General features: G+C 38.6%; 1 protein-coding gene across 1 annotated transcript; it reads right to left on the bottom strand.

The window, feature by feature from the left end:
- Positions 1-400: 400 nt before the first annotated feature.
- sstr3 (somatostatin receptor 3) lies at positions 401-20535 on the bottom strand. Its single transcript, XM_039823825.1, has 2 exons — positions 20242-20535; positions 401-3149 (listed from the first exon to the last, which is right to left on the bottom strand). The coding sequence occupies exon 2, from the start codon at positions 3065-3067 to the stop codon at positions 1628-1630; it is 1440 nt and encodes a 479-aa protein (XP_039679759.1). The 5' UTR covers positions 3068-3149; positions 20242-20535; the 3' UTR covers positions 401-1627.
- Positions 20536-20880: the final 345 nt, after the last annotated feature.

The raw sequence follows: 20880 nt of genomic DNA on the forward strand, positions 1-20880 counted from the left end.
GACACATGGCCCATGGCCATATGAGTTCCCCCAGCCTGCCTATGGTCTCCCAGTGGCTACAAATGGCCATAGGTGTAAACCGAGCCCTGGGTATCCTGCTCTGCCTTTGAGAAAAAGTAAGTTCAGCTGGGTGAATCTGGAATCTCCCCCTTATGACTTATGACTTCATAAGGGACAAGTTTACCTCCCCTTTTCTCTGCTTTGACCCGCCCAGAGCATTTGGACCCATGAAAAAGAAAGAGACATCATGGCTTGCAAACAAGCTAAGCATGGCAGTTGGTCAAGGCCACACCCCCCCCTCTCTCCTCCTCAATAGCACTTAAAGCTACAGACACAGAAATGGCACATCCTAAGGAAAGCTCATGGTGGGACTGGCTCTAGTGGCTGTAATTCTGCACCAATGCTGAATTTCGGGAAAGAGACTTCAGATACAGTATTAGTGGACCACTAAGGTCTATATAAAAGCATCCAAAGAGCAGCATGTCATAGGACCTTTAAGATCTTCTATCTTCTATATACAGACACTGCTACATTTGTCCTGAAAGCAGGACTTGAAGCTCTTCTTTTAACTCTTTGGTAATATTTTTGTGAATGAAACTTTCCCACAAACGGAGCTGAACAAGCAGTCGTATGTGACAATTTTAGACGTGTTAATTATGTTGATGAATTTTTATTCATCAGGCTAAAACAAGCTATTTTCAGGTTAATTAACAAGTTTGTCCAGTTTGATGACTTGGGACAGTTGTATGAGCAAACCTCAATTAGAAAAAAGTGAGTTTTAGGATAAGATTACAAAAACGTTCCTGCATGAGGCCCATTGTTACTGAACTGTACCTGCAAAGTTGCAAAATATGAATATATGTTTTCATACAAAATCCACTTGTAGAAACAGCTAAATTTAATTTAAAGTTTTTTTTTACTTGAAGCCCATGACACAATGTATTTATGAACATTTAAATAAAACTAAGATGTTTCACAAACCTTAACCAAAATGCTTTTGTTGCCAAAACCTAACCACACATGGGACTCAGGATGTGAACCTTGTCCTACGCTTTATACACCCACCATACACCTTGACCACCTCCCTAAAACCTTCAAACATAACCTTGGCAGCAATTACATTTAACCCTTAAAACCTTTATAAACACAACAATAGGAAATGCGGTTACAGGCATGGGATTCCTATCTAAAATAAAGTAATAACATCAATGTTCAGCTAATGTGTAGGTGGTTGCAATGAATGTTGATTTAAGTTTAAATACAGTCCAATTTGAGCGAATGATTGTCACATTATGGAATAAAAAGGTAAAACAATTAACAAGATACATGTGATAATAGTAAATAAAGGCACAACTTTGTACATTCATATTCATGCATATGTACACAATATAAACAGGAATATATTCTGTATGTTGGTGAAGCTTTAGTATATCCTTCAAATGTTAAAGAAACTTTGAGTCCGTTGATCAGAAAAAGCTAATTATAAGGCTCGTTTTCATTTTTCTTAAGTCTTCATTATATATACATTTTGAATGGTCTTTTTGCTCCTTTACAAACAGTTCAGTGTTGGCTGCCCTGTATCGTAATACTGAGTTCACTTCAAGTAAAATGAAGTCCGTCATTTACACTATAAGTAACTTATCTCCAGTGAGGTGCTCTGTTCCAAGTTCTCCTCTGGCAGAGTTTTAATGCTTCCATGTTTGGTTCCATTCAGAAGCAACGGTACAGTCAGTGTTGACCCGTTGGCTGGATCTTTCCCTTTCACGTCCACAGATTTATCCTTCCTGTCTGGGGACGACGGCTCCGTTGTTCCTGGAGTCGCTCCTTTCTCGGACAACAGCGGCTGCAAGCTATGCGGCTGGAAGCTGCTGTTGCCATTTTGGGCGATTCTGTAGATCTCAGTCATTTCCGAGACGTCTTCCTCATCGTACTCGTCTTCATCCTTGAATACCCGTCTCAGGCTTTCTCTGGGCTTGAGGGCTGACCTGCCCTCCCTCTGCGGCTGCTGCTGCTGCTGCTGGAGCTCCATGGGCTCGTGGTTCTCCACCTTCCTTGTGGAGCGGCAGAGGGCTTTCCGGAAACCCCTCTTGAAGTTATCTGACATGAAGGCGTAGACGATGGGGTTGGCGCAGCTGTTAGCGTAACCGAGCACTACAACGAAATAGTAAAAACCCTGGTACTCTGAGGGCAGCGAAACCAGCAAGTTGAGGATGTTGAGGGCGTAGAAAGGCAGCCAGCAGAAGACAAACACAGCAACAACAATCACAACCAAGCGCGTCACTTTTCTCTCCGACTTCCTGCGCTTGGTGGAGGTGGCGTGGACTTTTTTACCCGAGCTGCGGACCTTGAAGACGATAAGCAGATAGCAGAAGCAGATGATAAGAAGAGGGCAGAAGAATCCAACCGTGGAGGTGTAAATAATGAAAGCCGCCCGCCATATGTTAGCCGGCTGTGGCCAGGCGATGTTACAGGTACCTCCTGTCTTCTGGATGTTGGCAAAGATCACCACAGGCAGAATAACAAGAAAGGACAGAGCCCAGACAGTGCCATTCACAACTTTGGCCACCTGAGGGCGCCGCCACTTTGAAGACCGAATGGGGTGGACTACAGCAAGGTAGCGATCAATGCTCATCACAGTCAGGCAGAAGATGCTGGTGAACTGGTTGATGGAGTCGACAGTCATGACCAGACGGCACATGAAGGAGCCAAACGGCCACGAGTGGAGGGTGTTCTGAACCGCCAGGAAAGGCAGACTGAGCATGAAGAGCTCATCAGCGATGGCTAAGTTGAGGATGTAGATGTTGGTCACTGACTCTATCTTTGAGTAGTGCAGCACAATGTGAATGACCAAAGTGTTTCCGCCCAGGCCGATGATACACACGATTATATATATGAGTGGTAGGAGGACCCCTGCCACGCTAGGACCTAAGGAGACAACTGGGATGCTGGAGTTGGTGGAGTTGGACAGCGTCTCGTTCAGATCGCTGTCGTTAAACATGAGCAGAAACAGGGGGAGTCCGGGCGAGGGGCTGTCGAAACTGCCGTTCTCCCACATCTCTTCCATCATCTTCAGCCTGGGGAGCTAGATGACACCCATAGATGTGCTCTTTCTGTGGCTTTGTCCTTCTGTTGTCTCAGCTCCCGCCAATCTGATTTGTTGGGATGGGAAAAAAATCAATTAGTTATCTGACTGAATCGTTTCCTACATTTGTTTCATCTCTAAAGACACTGAAATAAAACAAATAAAACACATCTTGGTCTTCCAAGGACACAAGATAGTTTTTTTTTTTACAAACACAATAAGCTATTATTACTTCCAATAAGTGTTGCTGACTTCAAAAGAAAATTACTTTCTATATCTGAAAAACTGTATGTTTGCATTTCAACTTTGAAAACCACCAGGTATGTTGACTCTGTTCTGACAAAAGGTGTTTGTGTCACACTAAGTCATTCTGCTTAGTCGTTTTTTCAGATATGACCTTGTTGTTTTAAGTGACTTTGTGTTCCATATTACTTTAAAATCACACACTTTCACTACACATTGACTCCTTAATTGTAAATGATATCAAATCTGCCCAAGTCTTGCAACTAAAAAAAACACACAAACCTGAAGGGACAGTTGCAACATCTACTACCAAAAAACTAAAATGTTTCAAGTGGTTAAAATCAAAAGAATATTATTAAGCATTATTATTACAGGATTGTTTTAATTAATTTCAAGTGCATCTTTGCTCCGAGTGCCTGTTACAGTATTTGACAAATGCTTTGGCTTTACAGCATCTAATTTTCATCAACACAGACTGCAGTGATCATTTCCTCAAGATTATTCATCTAGCAATGATAAAAAAGCGTGCAATTTACAAAAAAAAGTCAGTATTTGAAATGCATTTTGTAAGAATGCCTTTCAAAAACGTTAATTTTACTTATCTAGTAATATCTTGAATTTCTTATTGAATGTGTTGTTTTACTGTAAATAGGCCTATACATGATGTTGAGTCTGACTGCAGTACATTCAGTAGATTGAGATAAAATGATTGAGACTAATTTACTGCTTTTTTGTCCTGTGTGTACCAAGAAGATTGGTTTTAATTGAAGAACCTAAACCGCATTATTATTTCAATCACTTGTAAAGTTCATCATGTAAAATACAGTAAGCTGATATGCAGGAAAATTACCTTAAAGAACAATTAAAACGACTGCAACAGAACCTCAATACATTGCAACTTCTTGAAAGTAATCAAAGGGCAATACATTTTTTTTTCATTTCTCACCCCATGCATTCCCCTTTCCCATACATTTAAGATGTATGACAGTGTTAATGAAGTAATTAGCAATTATGTTGCAATAGTGCTCATGAGGATAGTTATGTTAAAATAGGAAGAGGTTTCCAAACACATGCATTGTTTCAGTGATTAAACAAGTCGATTGGGTATTTTACACAGTCAAACTCTGTTGTGAGAACTGAGCACAACGCAATAATAAAATACTGTAATGTAATCAACATGTTTACAATGACAAACACAGGACACAGGCAAAGATAATGCTCAGAGGGCAGAGAGACAAAAAGAAAAACACAGGATACGGATAAAATGATGGAAAGCAGATGAGAAATGATGAGTCAGAAAGGAAACAATCAAAACCGGGTGAAAATGGATGTTTGCAGGTAGATTGATTTAACCACAGCAGCTATATTTGGTCCTACTGATACGGCAGGTAAATTAAACAGAGTGTGTTCCCACACGTGGGCAATTTCATTAGCAACCCAGCAGCACTTAGATTAACATGAACTGGGAACACACTTGGGAGTGGGCTGTAGGACACATGGAGGTGAGACTGTGTGGTTTCAGGAGACTCATGTTTGGTAAACCTAACAGCTGGTGCACTCGCCCACCCATTCACACAGTCATTTTAATATAGAAATCAAAAAGAAACAAAAGAACGACCATTTATTCAGGTTAATATTAACCATGCTAGCCGTGTGGGGCAAGGGATGGCAATGTAGGCCACTATTTTGCTCCAGACTGAAATATGTCAACAACTAGGTGGATTGTCATTTACTTTTGTACAAATACTCATGGTCCCCAGAGGCTACATTTTATGAACTACTTTGTGTTTAGAGCTAAATAGGAAATGTTAGCATGCTAACACATTAAACTTAGTTGAATACGGTAAACATAATACCTGCTAAACATCCGCATGTTAGCATCATCACTGTGAGCAGGTTAGCATGCTAATGTTATCAGTAAGCTAAAAGCACTGCTGTGCCTAAGCTAGCTATTTCTGTCACTAATAGTGACAGAAGCGTTTAGCCTACTACTAAGAAATCCCCCATCTCAAATCACCCTGAAGCCTGGTCCACAATTAACTTTTTTGTCCATTAGCCAAATGGCTAGTGAATGCTCAAGTTCTCAAGAGATAACCATTGTTTTTTGGCTGGTGACTGAAGCAAATCTACCAGCCACCAGCATTTGGCTAGTAAATGGTGCAAATTTTGGACCTGATAACTGTATGGTATTTAATGTATTTCATTACAATTCTGTATCACTAATTGTGACAGAAGCGCATACTAAAAAATTGTGAATTTAGAGATTTGGGTTTTTGGTCTCTTTTTGGGATTTTACACAGAAATTTGTGAAAATAACACCTAAAACATGATGGAAATATAAGGATCTGTGAGCTTCATATTTATCGTACAGCCACAAGAGTGGTATCGATCTTCTCATCAAACTCTTGGAAAGAAAAAGTGTATTTCCCAAAATGTCGCAGTATATGTTTCCTTTTTTTCACTGGGGTTGGTAAACAAACATTTCCATGGTGAACGTTAAAACTGATGTAGAGAAATATCCATGAAACACCATACACTATTTGAAGTGCAGTGATGCAAAAGACAACATTAAGGTATATGGAGGCCTGCTACTTCATTTCACGCTACATTAACAACACAGCTGTACCACAGAGTAGTCAATATAATGTACCAATAAAAGCATCATGAGCACCATTTCAGAGGAAATATTTTTGACCATCTCTTTTCCCCGAAATGATTCAAGTTGCTTTCAGAAAAATAAAAGTGAGAAAAACACAGATGTGTCCTGAGCTCATTGATAGAGTTCATCAAACAAACCGACTGAAAGATTATTGACACCTCGATGGCGACAGCTGCAGTCGACAAAAAATGTCATTCAGCCTCTTTGTCTTCCTGGAGTTCAATTTAAAAGAAATATGAAAATAGCAATACAAGAATAACCAAAAAATGTAATGTATGTCTTTTTATGCGACTTGAGTAGCTTTTTTCAATTTCACCAAACTGTCACATTAATCATTTTTCAATATCTTCCTATCCTTGTGACTAAGTTTGGCAATCTGGATCACCATAGAAACCAGCAGGAGAGAAAACCCATAAAAACAGTGTCGTAAATCAAACAGAACCAAATAAATGGCAGCACATGGCAGCAAAACAAGGACAGATCTTTCTCTTCATTTTTTTCAGTGAAAATGTTTCAAAGAGAGAAAAAAAAAATTCTACACTTTTGTCCTGGTCCTATAGGTGATAAATGGGGGATCTAATAAAAATAACAACAGCTCAGCTAAAGGCTTCATGCAGCTATTAAAACTTATTTCATTATAACTAGGATTAGATCAGTTGGATTAGATCCATAAATTGGCTCCAAGTACACTAAGCTGATATACTTTAATTAAATATTAGTTATGAACCAGAAGCTTCTCTTTAATCACAGCTACAATCTGTAAACCTATGATGAGATGTTATTTGTGATGCTCCTTTGCAGTTATTAATGGTTCAGTACAAATTTCTCCTTCCATTGAATAGTTGATTTTTCCAAAATGCGTCCCTCTTGTCTCGTTTTGCAGATCCGGCAGTGTGACTGCATATATGATTCAATTGTAGCAAGTTATTATCATTCATGAATGAAGATAAACCTTTTTAATATTGATAAACTTGTTTGTGTTTTGCCTGCATTTTCATAACGTTTTTTAAACAGAAAATCTCAGTTTTCACCATTAGTGTATAGACTCATAACACAAGAAATGGCTGATAAACGACAAAGAAAATGACGGAAATCGCACAATTTGGACCAATAGTTTTATTTTAAAAGCCTAAAAGGAACAGAACGATTTTATGTTGTCAAGCAGTAAGCCAGAGCACACATAAAAATAATACAAAAAAGTGGGTGATCCCATTTACACTCAGTGACTTTATGCTTCTTGGGCAGATTGGATAGCTGATATCACAAAGGCTTAAAAGGGTTAAGTGTAAATACATCGGAGAAGCATTCGAGATGGATATTTGTGTTAGTTTTGGATAGCTGTTAGCTACCTAGTTATTACTTTCTGATACTGTTGTAAAGTGCACAAGTTGTTTTTTGTGTGTGTTTTTTTATTAGGGCGAACCTGATTTACGTGCCAGGAAAACTGAGACCGATTACAATCAGATTTGTGATGCTAACGGAGACATATATACAGTATGTGACTAAGTGTAAATTAAATTAAATCACATTTGGATTTTTCTGGATATGAAACACTTTGCAGCTTTCATAAAAATAAATGGACTTCCGTGTATGGATACCTCATCCAATGTTTATACAGTACTCACATTTACCTTCAACACAGCTGCAAAAACAGCCAGTGAGTTTGTATCCACTTATTTTTATGATGTTTGGTTTTGCGCATAAAAACCCCTGAGTAAAATCAGTACAATTTCATTTAAATTAAATTAGGGACAATTCATTCATGTCTTGCATTGCACTGTAGCTGCGCTGTAACTTTTATTCTCCCATTTTATCTGTTGTGTATGTGTATCTATCTGCATTATGATAATCAATTAATCATTTCAGTCATTTTTCATGCCATATATTTGCTTCTGAGATTGAGAATTGTCTGCTTCTCTTTAAAAAATATTATCATAGTTAACTTGAAATCCTTGGGTATAGAGACAAAAGAAATGTACACATTTTAATATATCTTTTTTTCTTGAATTTAACTTTTCTTTAGTTATGTAGGTTGCTTCTGTTATTTTATCATTATTATTATCAGCACTGGGTGGATTGCATAGATGCATTTAAAAAGAAATGTGCAAGAATATGACAACTGTACTGCACTGTACGGTAATGGATTGTAAAATTAAGTGAAGGAGTTGCAATAAAAGTACAAAAAAGACAACAATTAACAGATTAACCAGTTATGGAAATATTTAATACAGTAGTTGCAAACGATTATCATCTTGAAAGAAATCTCCTTCAGCCAAACCTCAACTGTAGTGCAGCTGTAACATCAACTGTGATGACTCAGAGAAATCAATTGATACATGTCTCATCTCAAAACACCCTGAAGTCTGATATCTGCATGGTATTTGATGTTGTGATTCATCTTGCCTCATTAATCTTCATACTAAACACTTGGGGGCCGTTGAAACATCTCTGAAAGAGGAAATCAATTTTAAATTGAGGTTCTGAACTACTGCCGGTGTCAAGACCTCATCTGCCTTTCTTTTCTTTGAATGGCGTGAGCGGAGAACAATCAGTGCAGGTCATGTAACCAATACAGCAACGCAACCTTACAATCTGAATACTAACTAACAGACTGACGATAGCTTTCTGCACACATCTGCTTTGACTCAGAAACCAGAGGCTGCAGCTGTCGGAGGAGAAACCCAGAACGCTTCATGAAAATAACATCTGATAAAAGAGGACACCCTGGCTAAAATTATGTGATCTGTATTTGAATCTTCTGATGTCCGCTGCTTTTGATTGGTCGGCGGTCTGATCTGTATCAAGGACTCCTCCCTTGTGGTCATGCTGTTACCGGTGACACATTTATTCCACTTTGTTGATCCACTGATTCACTCTACACAGAATTATTTGGATCAAAAGCTGACAGATTGAAACAGCTTGAAGTTTTAAATTATTTACACACATCTGCACTATAGAGTGTAAACAGACCCATAAAATCATGTTTTATATACAACTAATTTGCAAAAGCAAATACGATTTGAAGAAAACAAATTTCTAGTAACCCCATCCATAGTCACTACCCTAAACTAACCTTGATCCTGGACATCTGCCCATTGCATATATTCTTTGCAAATGTTGCACTCAACCCATTCAGCCTCTTTTTTCTAATGCAACGGTTATTTTGTATGTATATATTTGTTTTTCTGTATTGATTGATTATTTCATATTCATGTTTGTTTTGTTTCCAATGCACCTTTCACCAAAGCAAATTCCACATAAGTGTACTTATTGTGGCAATAAAACCTTTTCTGATTCTGAACTGTTAAAGTATTTGGCGAGTAACATAATGTTGATTTCCCATCAGATTGTGCAACATACTTTCCACTTGTAGTGTATACCGCCGGTGAGTGTGAGGCAGCAAGGAAAGGACCTAATCAGGGATTTATTATTGACCAAATGGAGGTACATGAGCTTACTGAATAAAGAGGCATGCAGTCAAAACCAGGAAGCCAGCAGGTAAACTTATCTAAAGCAAAGAATCATTATTCCATGGACAGAGGCTCGAAAGCAATGGCAAGAAGCAACTTTGATAATCTGGCCGGGAATTGAGAGGAAATGGGCCAATTATATACTGCAGGGCTGATGAGGAAAGTGAAAACGAGAGCATGAGGAAATATCTAAGAGTATTTGTTGGACAGGTAGATAAATGGCAATAAAGGGGTTTGGGGAAGTGGCAATGTGGCAAAATGGAACACTGGCATGTCAGGGAAATATTGTGATTGTGGTTTAACACAGAAAAGGTCTGTAATGACTTGAGACACAACATGTTTATTACCATTTAACTGAAAACCACAATCTTTCCCTAACCTTTACTTAAGTGCCTCTGTTGCCTAAACCTAACCACAGACAGGAATCGGGATGTGAACCCAATCTCTGGTGTAAAAGTCCTACACTTTGTACATCTACCAACCACCCCGACCACCGCCTCACTGTGACCCTGTAATTAGGAAAATATTGTAGTAATATAGTATAGCTAGATGTAATTCCAAGGGAACAGGGCTGCTATAACATGGAAGAAAAGCTTTATGCTCAACTTTTCTTTTCTTTTTTTTTAGCAATATCAATATATTTACACTAGTTGTTTTCAATGTTAATAATTAAGAATAATAATTAATAATTGCCTTAACACACACACACACACACACACACACACACACACACACACACACACACACACACACACACACACACACACACACACACACACACACACGAATAGCAGGGATTTACATGAAACAAAGCAGCGTAATTTTATCTCATTGATAACAGCTTCACTGTTTACTATTCACTCCTGTGACATCGTATCAGAGCTAGATTAAGTTACTGCTAATGATAACCAAAAAGCTGCTGCTGCTCCACATTCCACTGGTGGTTTTTAATGTTTCACAGGAAACAATGTATTTCTCACAGAGTTTAGCATCGATTGCAATTTTGTATCTAATATGCATCTACAAAACAAGATACTGCCATTTTCAACATAATATTAAAATTGGTTTGGCTGCACTGTAAACAGATAGTCCAGCTGCTCTTCTGTCATATTTCTGAGAAAGTAGCTGCTCGTTTGCTGTCTTATTACAGTAAAATGCACTTGTTGTTACAACCAGGACTGAAGTTTTAAGTACAACTTCAAATCGTAGTTGACATCATAATTTGGGTGTCAAAGTTCATTCAAACAATCTTGGACTAACCAAACAATATGTTTTACCAGAAGTGCAGAACAAACTTGCAGCTAGCGGAACTGCTGAAGGTGAAAGCTGACTTACTCAAACAAGTGACCGAGACACAAATAACAAGTACTACAAACGGGAAGCACATTTCTTCTGAAAGTTCTGATCCTAGTGGAATAATTATTAATTATTAACACCAAAATGTTTTACTGTTTCAACAAAACTATTTATGACTTACAGTAAGGTGCTATTTTGAATGAGGGTTTTTTAAATTGCCTGTGAAAATGATTTTCACAGGTATTTTTTAGATATCAATACAATAATCCAGAGTTTAAAATTCCCCCTAAAAACCTCAAGAGACATTACAAATACTTACAATAATACACACTATTCTCTAACATAAAATTACTTTTTTTAATCACATATGGTATAACCAAAATGTTTTTCTTTTGCACAAATATGTTAATTAGGAAGTCCCCAAGGTTTCTAAGTATATAGCTTCCAAAACTATTATATATTAAATTATAATAAGGTTAAATTTGGAGATATTTTTATAATGCTAAATAGGGGGGGTTAAAGTATTACTGATAAAGTTTATTATCACTGCCAGTACCTGCAGGTAAACACAAGCGAGGCAACATTTGTATCTCACACAGGTTTGAACTGCAGCTCGCTGCAGGAGCGGAAATGCCAACATCTTAGCTGTCGAGCGCTGCTGCAGCAGCGAGCTGAGCATCCATCACAAAGGTCAGTCTTTCACAGCTGGAGCACTTGAAAGGTTCAGAGTATTTCAGAGAGAAGCTGCGTCATCCTGACAGCAGCACAGATCAACAGATGCATTCAGGTACACAAGGCATAGGTTTGGCACTGTGCTTACTATCGTTTTATGACATTTTATACTTGGTCGTAGTGATGAACCTACAGAGAATTATCATCTGAATCTGCAGCTCCCCTTGACTTTTTGGAGCTTTACAGTACGTTTCAGCTCAAACAAACAGGACTTTAACCCAGCAGACCGCTGTCTGTGTCCCGTTTGAAACTAAAAGTTAACATTGAGTAATTTTAAGTTTATGTAACAGACTTAACTACATCACATGTGTAATATTCTATATTGACGACGTTTCATTTCCGGGATTGGACAGGTGCCGCCGGGAATTCGGATGTCCTTAATTTTCGGCCGGATGTCCGTCACCTTCCACTTTCTTTGTGTTGGCTATGGACTAACTATGGTTAACTGCTCCTCAGATCTCTGCAGGGTAAATCCAGACAGCTAGCTAGACTATCTGTCCAATCTGAGTTTTCTGTTGCACGACTAAAACAACCTTTGAACGAGCACATGTTCCACCAAAACAAGTTTGAGGCTATTTTGCAGAGGCACGGTTGCTCTGTCCGGCGCTTAGCACCACCCAAGACGGATGTGATTGGTTTAAAGAAATGCCAATAAATCAGAGTCTAGCCAGACCCTCCTCCGCAGTGCTGTGGAGGAAGGTCTGGCAATGCGAGGCTATAAATGTAAGTAAGGCATGTGTAAGTAAGTCATATACTTACGCACGGTAGTGAAGTAACATAACAAATGTACTGATTTGAACCCAAACCACGATCTTTTCCTACACCTAAGCATGACCAAACTGTGACCGTTTCACAACATTAACCAAGAACTGTGACCGTTACGTTTAGGGATGAGGATGTGTTGATCTGCTGCAACTGGGTAGGGTAGCTAATTTAGGAAACACACCTGTGCGTCGTATTAGAGGATTGGAATAAACAACCTATGTGGTCTTAGGGGTTGGAGGACTGGACTGGTTGGTTTTTACGCTTGGATGAGGTGGAAAAGTTAGTGTATTGATAATAGAAAAAAATGCAACAAAGTGCACCAGGCACAGATTTAGCAAATAAATCTGATCAGATTAGATTACTAAACTTTATTAATCCCCAATGGGAAAACTCATCATGCCACTCAATCAACTCATACAGACAGACAACATACAATACAGACACACATTACATTCACAGTACACAACAAATAATACACAATACAACAAATAAAGAACACCATAAAGAGGCATTTGAGTCATGATAAACAGCTGATAGGTGCTACATCTAAAGACCACAGTGTTTATTAAAGACATCTGACCGCTGCTGGAAGAAAAGACCTTCTAAATCGTTCACAAAACTGAAGCATTTTTAGTCGCAAATGAGCTTCTGAGTTCGTAAGTAACACACATGTAATGGATGAAGGTATGACGTACATGAAGCATGTGAGAAGAAACTAAAACTCAATCTGCAAAAGCTGGGACAAAGAGTGAGGGAAACGTGGAAATTAACTAATTAATACCGTAGTTTAATATTTTCTGTGAGGCTGTCTGTGACACGAGAGATACAAATTTAAAACCACATTTAGTCCTTTGTTCTACTCTCCTGCTTCACAAAGCCAGTCAATCTGCACTGATTTCTCAGTACTGACAGGACTGAGCAGTGAGAAGGCAGGTCAGGGTCATGGCTAAAGAGATTGGCAGAGCTGTTTGAATAGCGTATTTGTTTAGCTTTCTTTTGTATTTTCTCCTCTTGAAAGCCGAGAGTGAATGTTCAGCGTTTTGCCAAGCAGTTAATAACTAAACAGTTGGGACCTCAGCAGACGTGAGTGGAGGAGAATGTTATAATATTATTATGGTTTACATCAAAGAATGAAGAAAGAATGAAGGCTGAAAGAAAATGTTGAGAAATTATAGATATGGCCTTCATTTTAACATCAGTCTACTATGATCTAAAAGTGTATGCGTATTTTGCCATTGGACAAATATTGGGCCGCGGCCGTGAGAAATACTGCCCTTAAAGTAAACCATGAACATCATTTTAATTTACAATTTTAATAAGTGTGAAAGGTGGATTCATCTGGTGGTAACCGTAGCAACAATACAGATGCTTCACACTACATTAACATTTAACTCTTTTACTTTCAAAGTGATAATTTGAGCAGTCTTTTAGTTTTTGGTTAGTGGCCATGCAAACATGCACTCAGAGGTGTCCTGATAGAGACAATAATAGACATTGAAGAACAAACCACCAGTCTGCTTTTTCCTAAAATCAGGACACCTTGTTGAACATTATCACAGACATACTGTGTCACACAGTGTCTTCATGGCGTCCAGTGGCAACAGATTGAAGCTTCCTCCCTGAGTGTACAGTACACGAATCCGGCAGCTTATTTATGTGTTGTGCTTTTAAGTAGTGCAGGGAAGCTCAAGTGTTATGTTGCCTTGGACGTCTTAATAAATCGAGTAGCTTGAGTTTTCGAATATTTGGTATTCAAGCATAGGCACACTAAAACTGATAAAATATGAAATCAAGAAGTGTTTTTACTTTACTTACTGTGGTAATCGTGTTGATGCTACTTGTATATTATTTTCACGGTCAACAAACAAAAATCCACCGACAGTAGCAGAATAAAGAAATGACCTTGAGATAATGAAAGTAAATCAAAATGCATATGAATACGTGGTTATACTTCCATTTATAAGTCTGGCAGTTAGTTTGGTCACGTATAAAAGCAGAGAGGGCAAGAGCTTTTGTCAGTGTTGGACTTACGCAAGCTGTTTCCTGGAGGCAGTACGTACCAGTGCAAACTTGGTGCGAATCAAACTCTTAAAAGGATTGGTACAAAATAATCATTTGTTCGGTTTCTGTTAGCACACAATACTGACAGTAAAAGCAGAGATGTTAGTAAGTTATGCTTAACAAATGTCAGAAATATATTTGACCATCTCCATCAGTAAGTTTTTTTCAAATTGTCTGATTTCAGGCAATCATCCGTGAGAACAGAACACTGTGTCTGATCAATCTTTTCATATAAGAATATTGAACTACTCTGTTGTCTGAATATGCTGCAATTCTTATCTTTGTGCATTTCATTTGATTGCTTTAATGTTTTTGCTACTTAATTATTCATCTTAAAGTGAGTACAAAATATATTGTTGTTATATTCAGTTATGATACTGTAAAACACAAATCTGTACTCTTATCTGTGTCTGCACTTTAAATCCTTTAACTGTTGATAATCAGTTTGTCAGGTTGCACTCATCCTGGATGACAGACCACACCACGTGTCGTCTCTCACAGATCAAAATGAACGCAGGCTTAGCGATGTTGCACTTAGTTTGATGATTTATTTCAAAGTTTAGCAATGGCAGATTCATATTTAAACAACACAGGACCCTCAGCAAACACTCTAAAATCTTTACTGGAGGATAAGACAACATTTCTGTCATCGTCTCATGTCCATACAGGGCGTGCGTAGCTTCGCTTTCAGAAGTTCCTTGCTTTGAGCACACCGTAATAACTGAAGACGAGTTTATCAACATTTTCTCTCATCTCTTTTTGCAATATTTCTGAATGACTTAGCTTTACAGATTAAAGTGAGAGAGTACACGTAAAAACATTTTTTTTTATGCACTTTGGGATATTGGGCTATTTTGCTTCCTGGTCTTCTTTCAGACTAGTGGAAAGAAAACATCAAAACTACACAAGTGTTTATTTGACTACATTTTGTCTGTTTGCAGCTGTAGATTTCTCCTAAATTTAGCAAAAGTTAGCATTACATAATGCCTCATTTGCATATTTAAACACAAAGTTTTAGAAAACTTTCAATACAAAAACAAATTGTCTTAATTTACTTAATCAATATCAGTATTTATCCTAATTTCTGCAGTACTACGTATATAGTATACTGTATGTTTTGTTGTAGAGCGTGATGGTCTGAAAGATGTTTAAGTTTCCCTCTGGTCCTGGCTTGTATGAATCTTTGGTGTCTTGTCGGCCCATTTGGACTGGACATAGTTATATGTATGACACAATGATAAAAATGTCATTCATTTATCCTGGGGCTTTAGAGGAGCGAACAAGGCTTCTCCTCTGGGCTCAGTGAATCAGAGGGACTAAATAAACCCAATCCTGGCTTTAGCTTTAAACTTATTCTGTCTTGTACGGATTCTCTATGTGAGGTACATTCCATTCTCAAGGGCTGAAGGATCAAGATAGAAATATCCTGTTCCCCTTTCGTTTCTTTTTCCAGCTTCATTTTCAAGAGGAGAGGGATAAGACATCCATCCTCTTTACATAAATGAGATGGCAATTTACCCGGCCAATCTCATGGCTGAAGTTACTGTTAGGATTGGGCATCGAGAACCGGTTCAAAAATTACGATTCCAAGAGATTTCTTTTTCTTTTTATTGGAATCGTTTGGAAAATTTGGTTTCAAATCCAAATTTAACAAACAAGTTTTGGTTTCCGTAGCGGCCACCGTACATCCAGCTTGTTGTGTTGCCGGCACGGAGCACAGTAAGCGGTGCTCTAAAGTGTGGCTTTATTTTACGTTGAAAAAGGGCGGTAAAACTGTAAACCACCATTGAATCAAAATAATGTTCCTCTAATCTGTGAAATAAGCTTGTGAACCGTTTCAACTCCAACCCTCAAATAATCGGAATCGAGAATCGATAAGAACCTGAATCGAAACGAAGAATCGGAATTAGAAACAGAATTATTAAAATCAAAACGATGCCCAACCGTAGTTACTGTTATGTAAAAGTCTAGCGAGGTCAGACCTGTGTCACTTTAATCAAGGCACAAGTTTGAATTGAATGCTGTCAGATTAACGTAAAGGCTTGCAGCAGCACAAGGTGAAATATCTCTCACACTCAAAGAAAATAAACATTCCCGCAGAGATGCTGCTTCCCCCCCCAAAAAAAAACGTGTTTTCTCTAACAAGCTGAACTGACTGTAAAAAATATATCATGATACAATTCTCAGAACAAGATACAGCAGTCCACAGTCCTCATGGGTTAAAGGGTACATTTTTTTTTTCAACCTGGACCCCCATTTCCCCATGCATTTGTGCCTAATAGACTGATGTGACCAAAAATCTTTGAAACTGATCTAGTATTGAGCGAGATCGCAGTGACGGTCCGGCGCAAACCGAGCTGCAATGTAACCTAATGGGGCAATTGTGCACCCTTGATTGTTGTCCACTAAAAGTGTTTTTTTTTTTCTACTGAAAAAACAGATTGTTTTTAAAAGTGTCTGATGGGCGCCTGGGTAGCTCACCTGGTAGAGTGCACGTCCATATATAGAAGTTCACTCCTTGACGCAGCGGCCGCGGGTTTGACTCCGAACTGCGGCCCTTTGCTGCATGTCATTCCCCTTGTCTTTCATGTTTTTCAGCTGTCCTTTACAAATAAAGGCCTAAAATGGCCAAAAAATAATCTTCAAAAAATAAAGTGTCTCACAACGACATCAATCTCACGAGGAGACTTCTTGTCCGAAGACAGTGGTGTAGAGAGCGGAACGCAAGTCGGGAGAAAGGCGTTCTGGTAGTCTGTTGTTTTGGAGTATAGGCTACAGAAATGATAGGCTCCTGTTATCTAAAAGATTGTCAGTGCTGTGGTGGCTCAGTATTTAAATTATTTTGACAATGTGGATGAGGTCATTACAGTTCAATGACCGCCTGTATTCATTTGAGCCAGAGTATACGAACAAAGAGAGAGACAGACAAAAAGTGTTATTTTCATCCTGGGGCTTTAGAAGAGCGAACAAGGCGTCTCCTCTGGGCTCGGTGAGTCAGTGAAGCAGCGGCTGGAGGGCTGCGAGGATTGGGATATTGGTGGTGCTCCCGTGGGTGCTGTGCCCCTATATGCCCAAAGAATATGTTGTCAGGAGTGGGACCTGTTGCCGCCAGATTTCTGTGGTCTGGATGTGTCCAGTGATATACCTCGGACACTACACAACGCTGTGTCACCACGTCAGAGGATTTCCCCCTCTAATCAACATGAGCAAATACGAACCATTGTTTTTATTGAAAATCTTTTCGATGACACAAAACCATAATGGTACGAATTACTCCGCAGCTGCAGCCACTCTCTCTCTCTCTCTCTCTCTCGTCCGGTCTTCGTCTGTATACTCTGGCTCAAATGAATATGGGTGGCCATCTAATGGAGCTCAGCGTAAGTTCTTTCAGGAAGACTTCAAATTCCTTTTTTCATCACTCCTAACTGATCAGCTGTTCCATGACATTCACTTGTCAGTAGTCAATCAGATTCAGCTGTTTCATTGGTAGTTAAACCAATCAGATTCAGCTGTTTCATTGGTAGTTAAACCAATCAGATTCAGCCATTTGTCAGTTGTCGTGCGTCCCGCCTCCTCCCCTTCAACCACCGGTCGTCTCACCCATGTACTCCGGGTATCGTCAGCTAATTGCCACTCTCGATTGGTTCCTGTGCACCTTCATCACCACCACCAGTGTCTGGACTCCATCGGGGGATATGTTTGGGTTTCACTACCCCTTTATAACATATGGATTCGATGGAGTCTAATCTCCAGAGACTTAAACATTTCATATTTTGTCTGTACAATAAATATGTTCATATTTGCAAGGAAGTCTCTCCTGATTGAAATTATGATGACCACATCCACATTGTCGAAATCATTTAAATATTGAGCACAACACAATCCTGTAATTTCTGTAGCCTATACTCCAAAAAAACATGCAGGCTCCTAGAACACCTTTCTTCCGACTGGCGTTTCACTCCCCACATCGTTGACGTCGGACAGAAGTCACCTCGTGAGATCGATGTTGTTGTCAAACACTTTTAATAACAATCTGAGCCTTTCAGTGGCAAAAAAAAATCACTTTTAGTGGACAAAAATCAAGGGTGCACAATTGCCCCATTGGGTTACATTGCAGCTCCTCTTGGCTCTGATTCTAGGCTCTGAAACATCTAGACGTGATGGGAGACTTTATTCCATTACAGGTCATTTCAAAAAGAGAGAGCATTCCTATTCCATCCTATTTCCATCCCCTGCGACAGAGAGGGGAGTGGGTGAACTCCAGGAAGAGGTCTCACTACTTCAAATCCTGGTGTTTTTTTTTTTTCATTCTACCCACTGCAGCTTTGCCTGCACCTTTTGGCATTGTTTGTAAAGTGTTTATATACTGCTTAGCATTTCATAATAAATCTAAATAAGAGGATGCACGCTCAGTTATCACTGCTTACTTTATAAAAAAAGATCAGGCCACCAGAAACTTTCAATTAAATCTAGCTTAGTTTCAAAATCTTGAGGCTAATGGGCTTTGTTTTTCGAGTAAAGAGAAGCAAAGAGAAACACAATGACTTTAAAAAGTCAGTCCTTCCAGAAAAAGTTTTTTTGTGATTGTTGCGGGCAAAAATCTTTGATTATGCGGCACGTTTTCTTAAAAAATGCGATGGAAAATGCGGGATATTTATGCAATTTTATGCGATAAAATTGCGGGAACTTGCAAAAAATGCAGGAACTTGCAAAAACTGCGGTTTGATGAAAAAGAGAAGAAAAAGTGATTCCCCCAACACCCTGCTTTTTTAAAACTTAATTTCCAAAAATAGTTTACAGATATTCAGTCATTGCAATAAGTAAACAAATAAGATACATAAATATATACAAATAATATAATATTAAAGTAAAAATAAAAGTAATAGTCTAAACAGAGGGAAATAAAAGATACAAAAGAGACAGACTTTCAAAAATCGTTAATAATATAGACAGCAGGAGCACTTAAACAAAGACATGAGTAGACATCAGATATTAAGATAGCTTTCTTATTGGATACCAACTTAAGAGACTCAAAGTACATGTCAAATTCAACCTCCAACACCTGCTTTTCGATGATGTTCACGTCGCGTAATTATGTCACTTCATAACGTTCCTATGGCAACAGGGGAAAATGGCTGCTCTTGTGTGAAGTGAAGTAAACGCAACATTTTTCAACTTTCTGCTAAGATACATGTGACTTTTTTGCAACGAAAATGCGGGGATTATGAAATCATGCAAGCACTGCATATTTTGCGCGGAAAGTGCGGCATATTTGAAAAAAATGCGGCCCCGCATGAATTATGCTGACTTTGGCTGATTATGCATTGAATTATGCGATTGCATAATCGCGTTTTTCTGGAGGGACTGAAAAGTGCAAAATGACCATGAAGAGACACAATATGACGTGAAGAGACAAAAAAATAAATAAATAATACGCAATACAACCATAAAGAGATTACTAAAAAGAGTCAAAACGACTAGAAAGATTTTCGGAAGGACCACAAAAAGACTAGGGCTGTAACTAATGATCATTTTCATTAACCATTAATCTGTCCATTATTTTTCGATTAATCGATTTGTTTTTTTAAATGTCGGAAAATGGTGAAAAATGTGTTTATTTGGCATTCATTTACAATGAATGAATAATGCATGCTAAGGTTTATTAGGCTATTGCAAAAAAAAAAAAAAAACATTTTTACTCATTTTACTTTACTCTAATGTGCCACCCATTAAAAAGTTGTTAAACCCGCCTCTGGAAGTAGGCTAATTAACAACATTTAAGGGATTTTTGATTCTTGGTTTAATGTTGTCAAAAACGATCTTCACTTTCAACGCAGAAGTGAGGAGAGAGACACGGACGTTAGACACGGCTGTCTCGTTTACGGTAAAAACGTCCATAAATATTACTAAATGTAGCCTACTATTTAACTTACCTTTACGATGAGACTTCTCAAACCGTGGTCTTCTTAAGCCCGGTCTCGAACGTTGATTTAGGATTTATTGATTGAAACAACGCGAGAGGAGCAGCTGCAGTTGGTTTATTCCCTGTCAGGACGTGTTTTATTTTCATCCTCAGACGTAAAACAGTCCGCTCCGGTCCTCCGGTGTGTTTGTCAGTGAGTTTTTTCCCCTCCGTCTGTTCTCGGACCGACTGATGCACTGAAGTCACCACTGCAACATTATAACAGTCCCTCCGTCTCTTGCTTGTAACTAGGTAACAGCTAAGGCTGCTGCATGGAGTCAAGAGGAGGTGTTGAAATACTGTGAGTGTGTGTGTGTGTGTGTGTGTGTGTGTGTGTGTGTGTGTGTGTGTGTGTGTGTGTGTGCGTGCGCGTGTTTGTGTGCGCGCTCTTGTGTGTGTGTGTGTGTGTGTGTGTGCGTGCGCGTGTATGTTTGTGTTATATCTTGGACCATTTAAAGATTTAATAGCCTAAGTAATATTTCTGCATTAAAATGTCTAAAAATCCCTATATATAATTAATAATTTTACTATAAATTAATTATTGATTATTTATGAATAAATAATTATATTTGGAATAATGTAAGTACGCACTTACATTATCCCAAATGTT

The sequence above is a fragment of the Perca fluviatilis genome, chromosome 15 (genome assembly GCF_010015445.1).
Source record: "Perca fluviatilis chromosome 15, GENO_Pfluv_1.0, whole genome shotgun sequence".
Taxonomy (NCBI): Eukaryota; Metazoa; Chordata; class Actinopteri; order Perciformes; family Percidae; genus Perca; species Perca fluviatilis.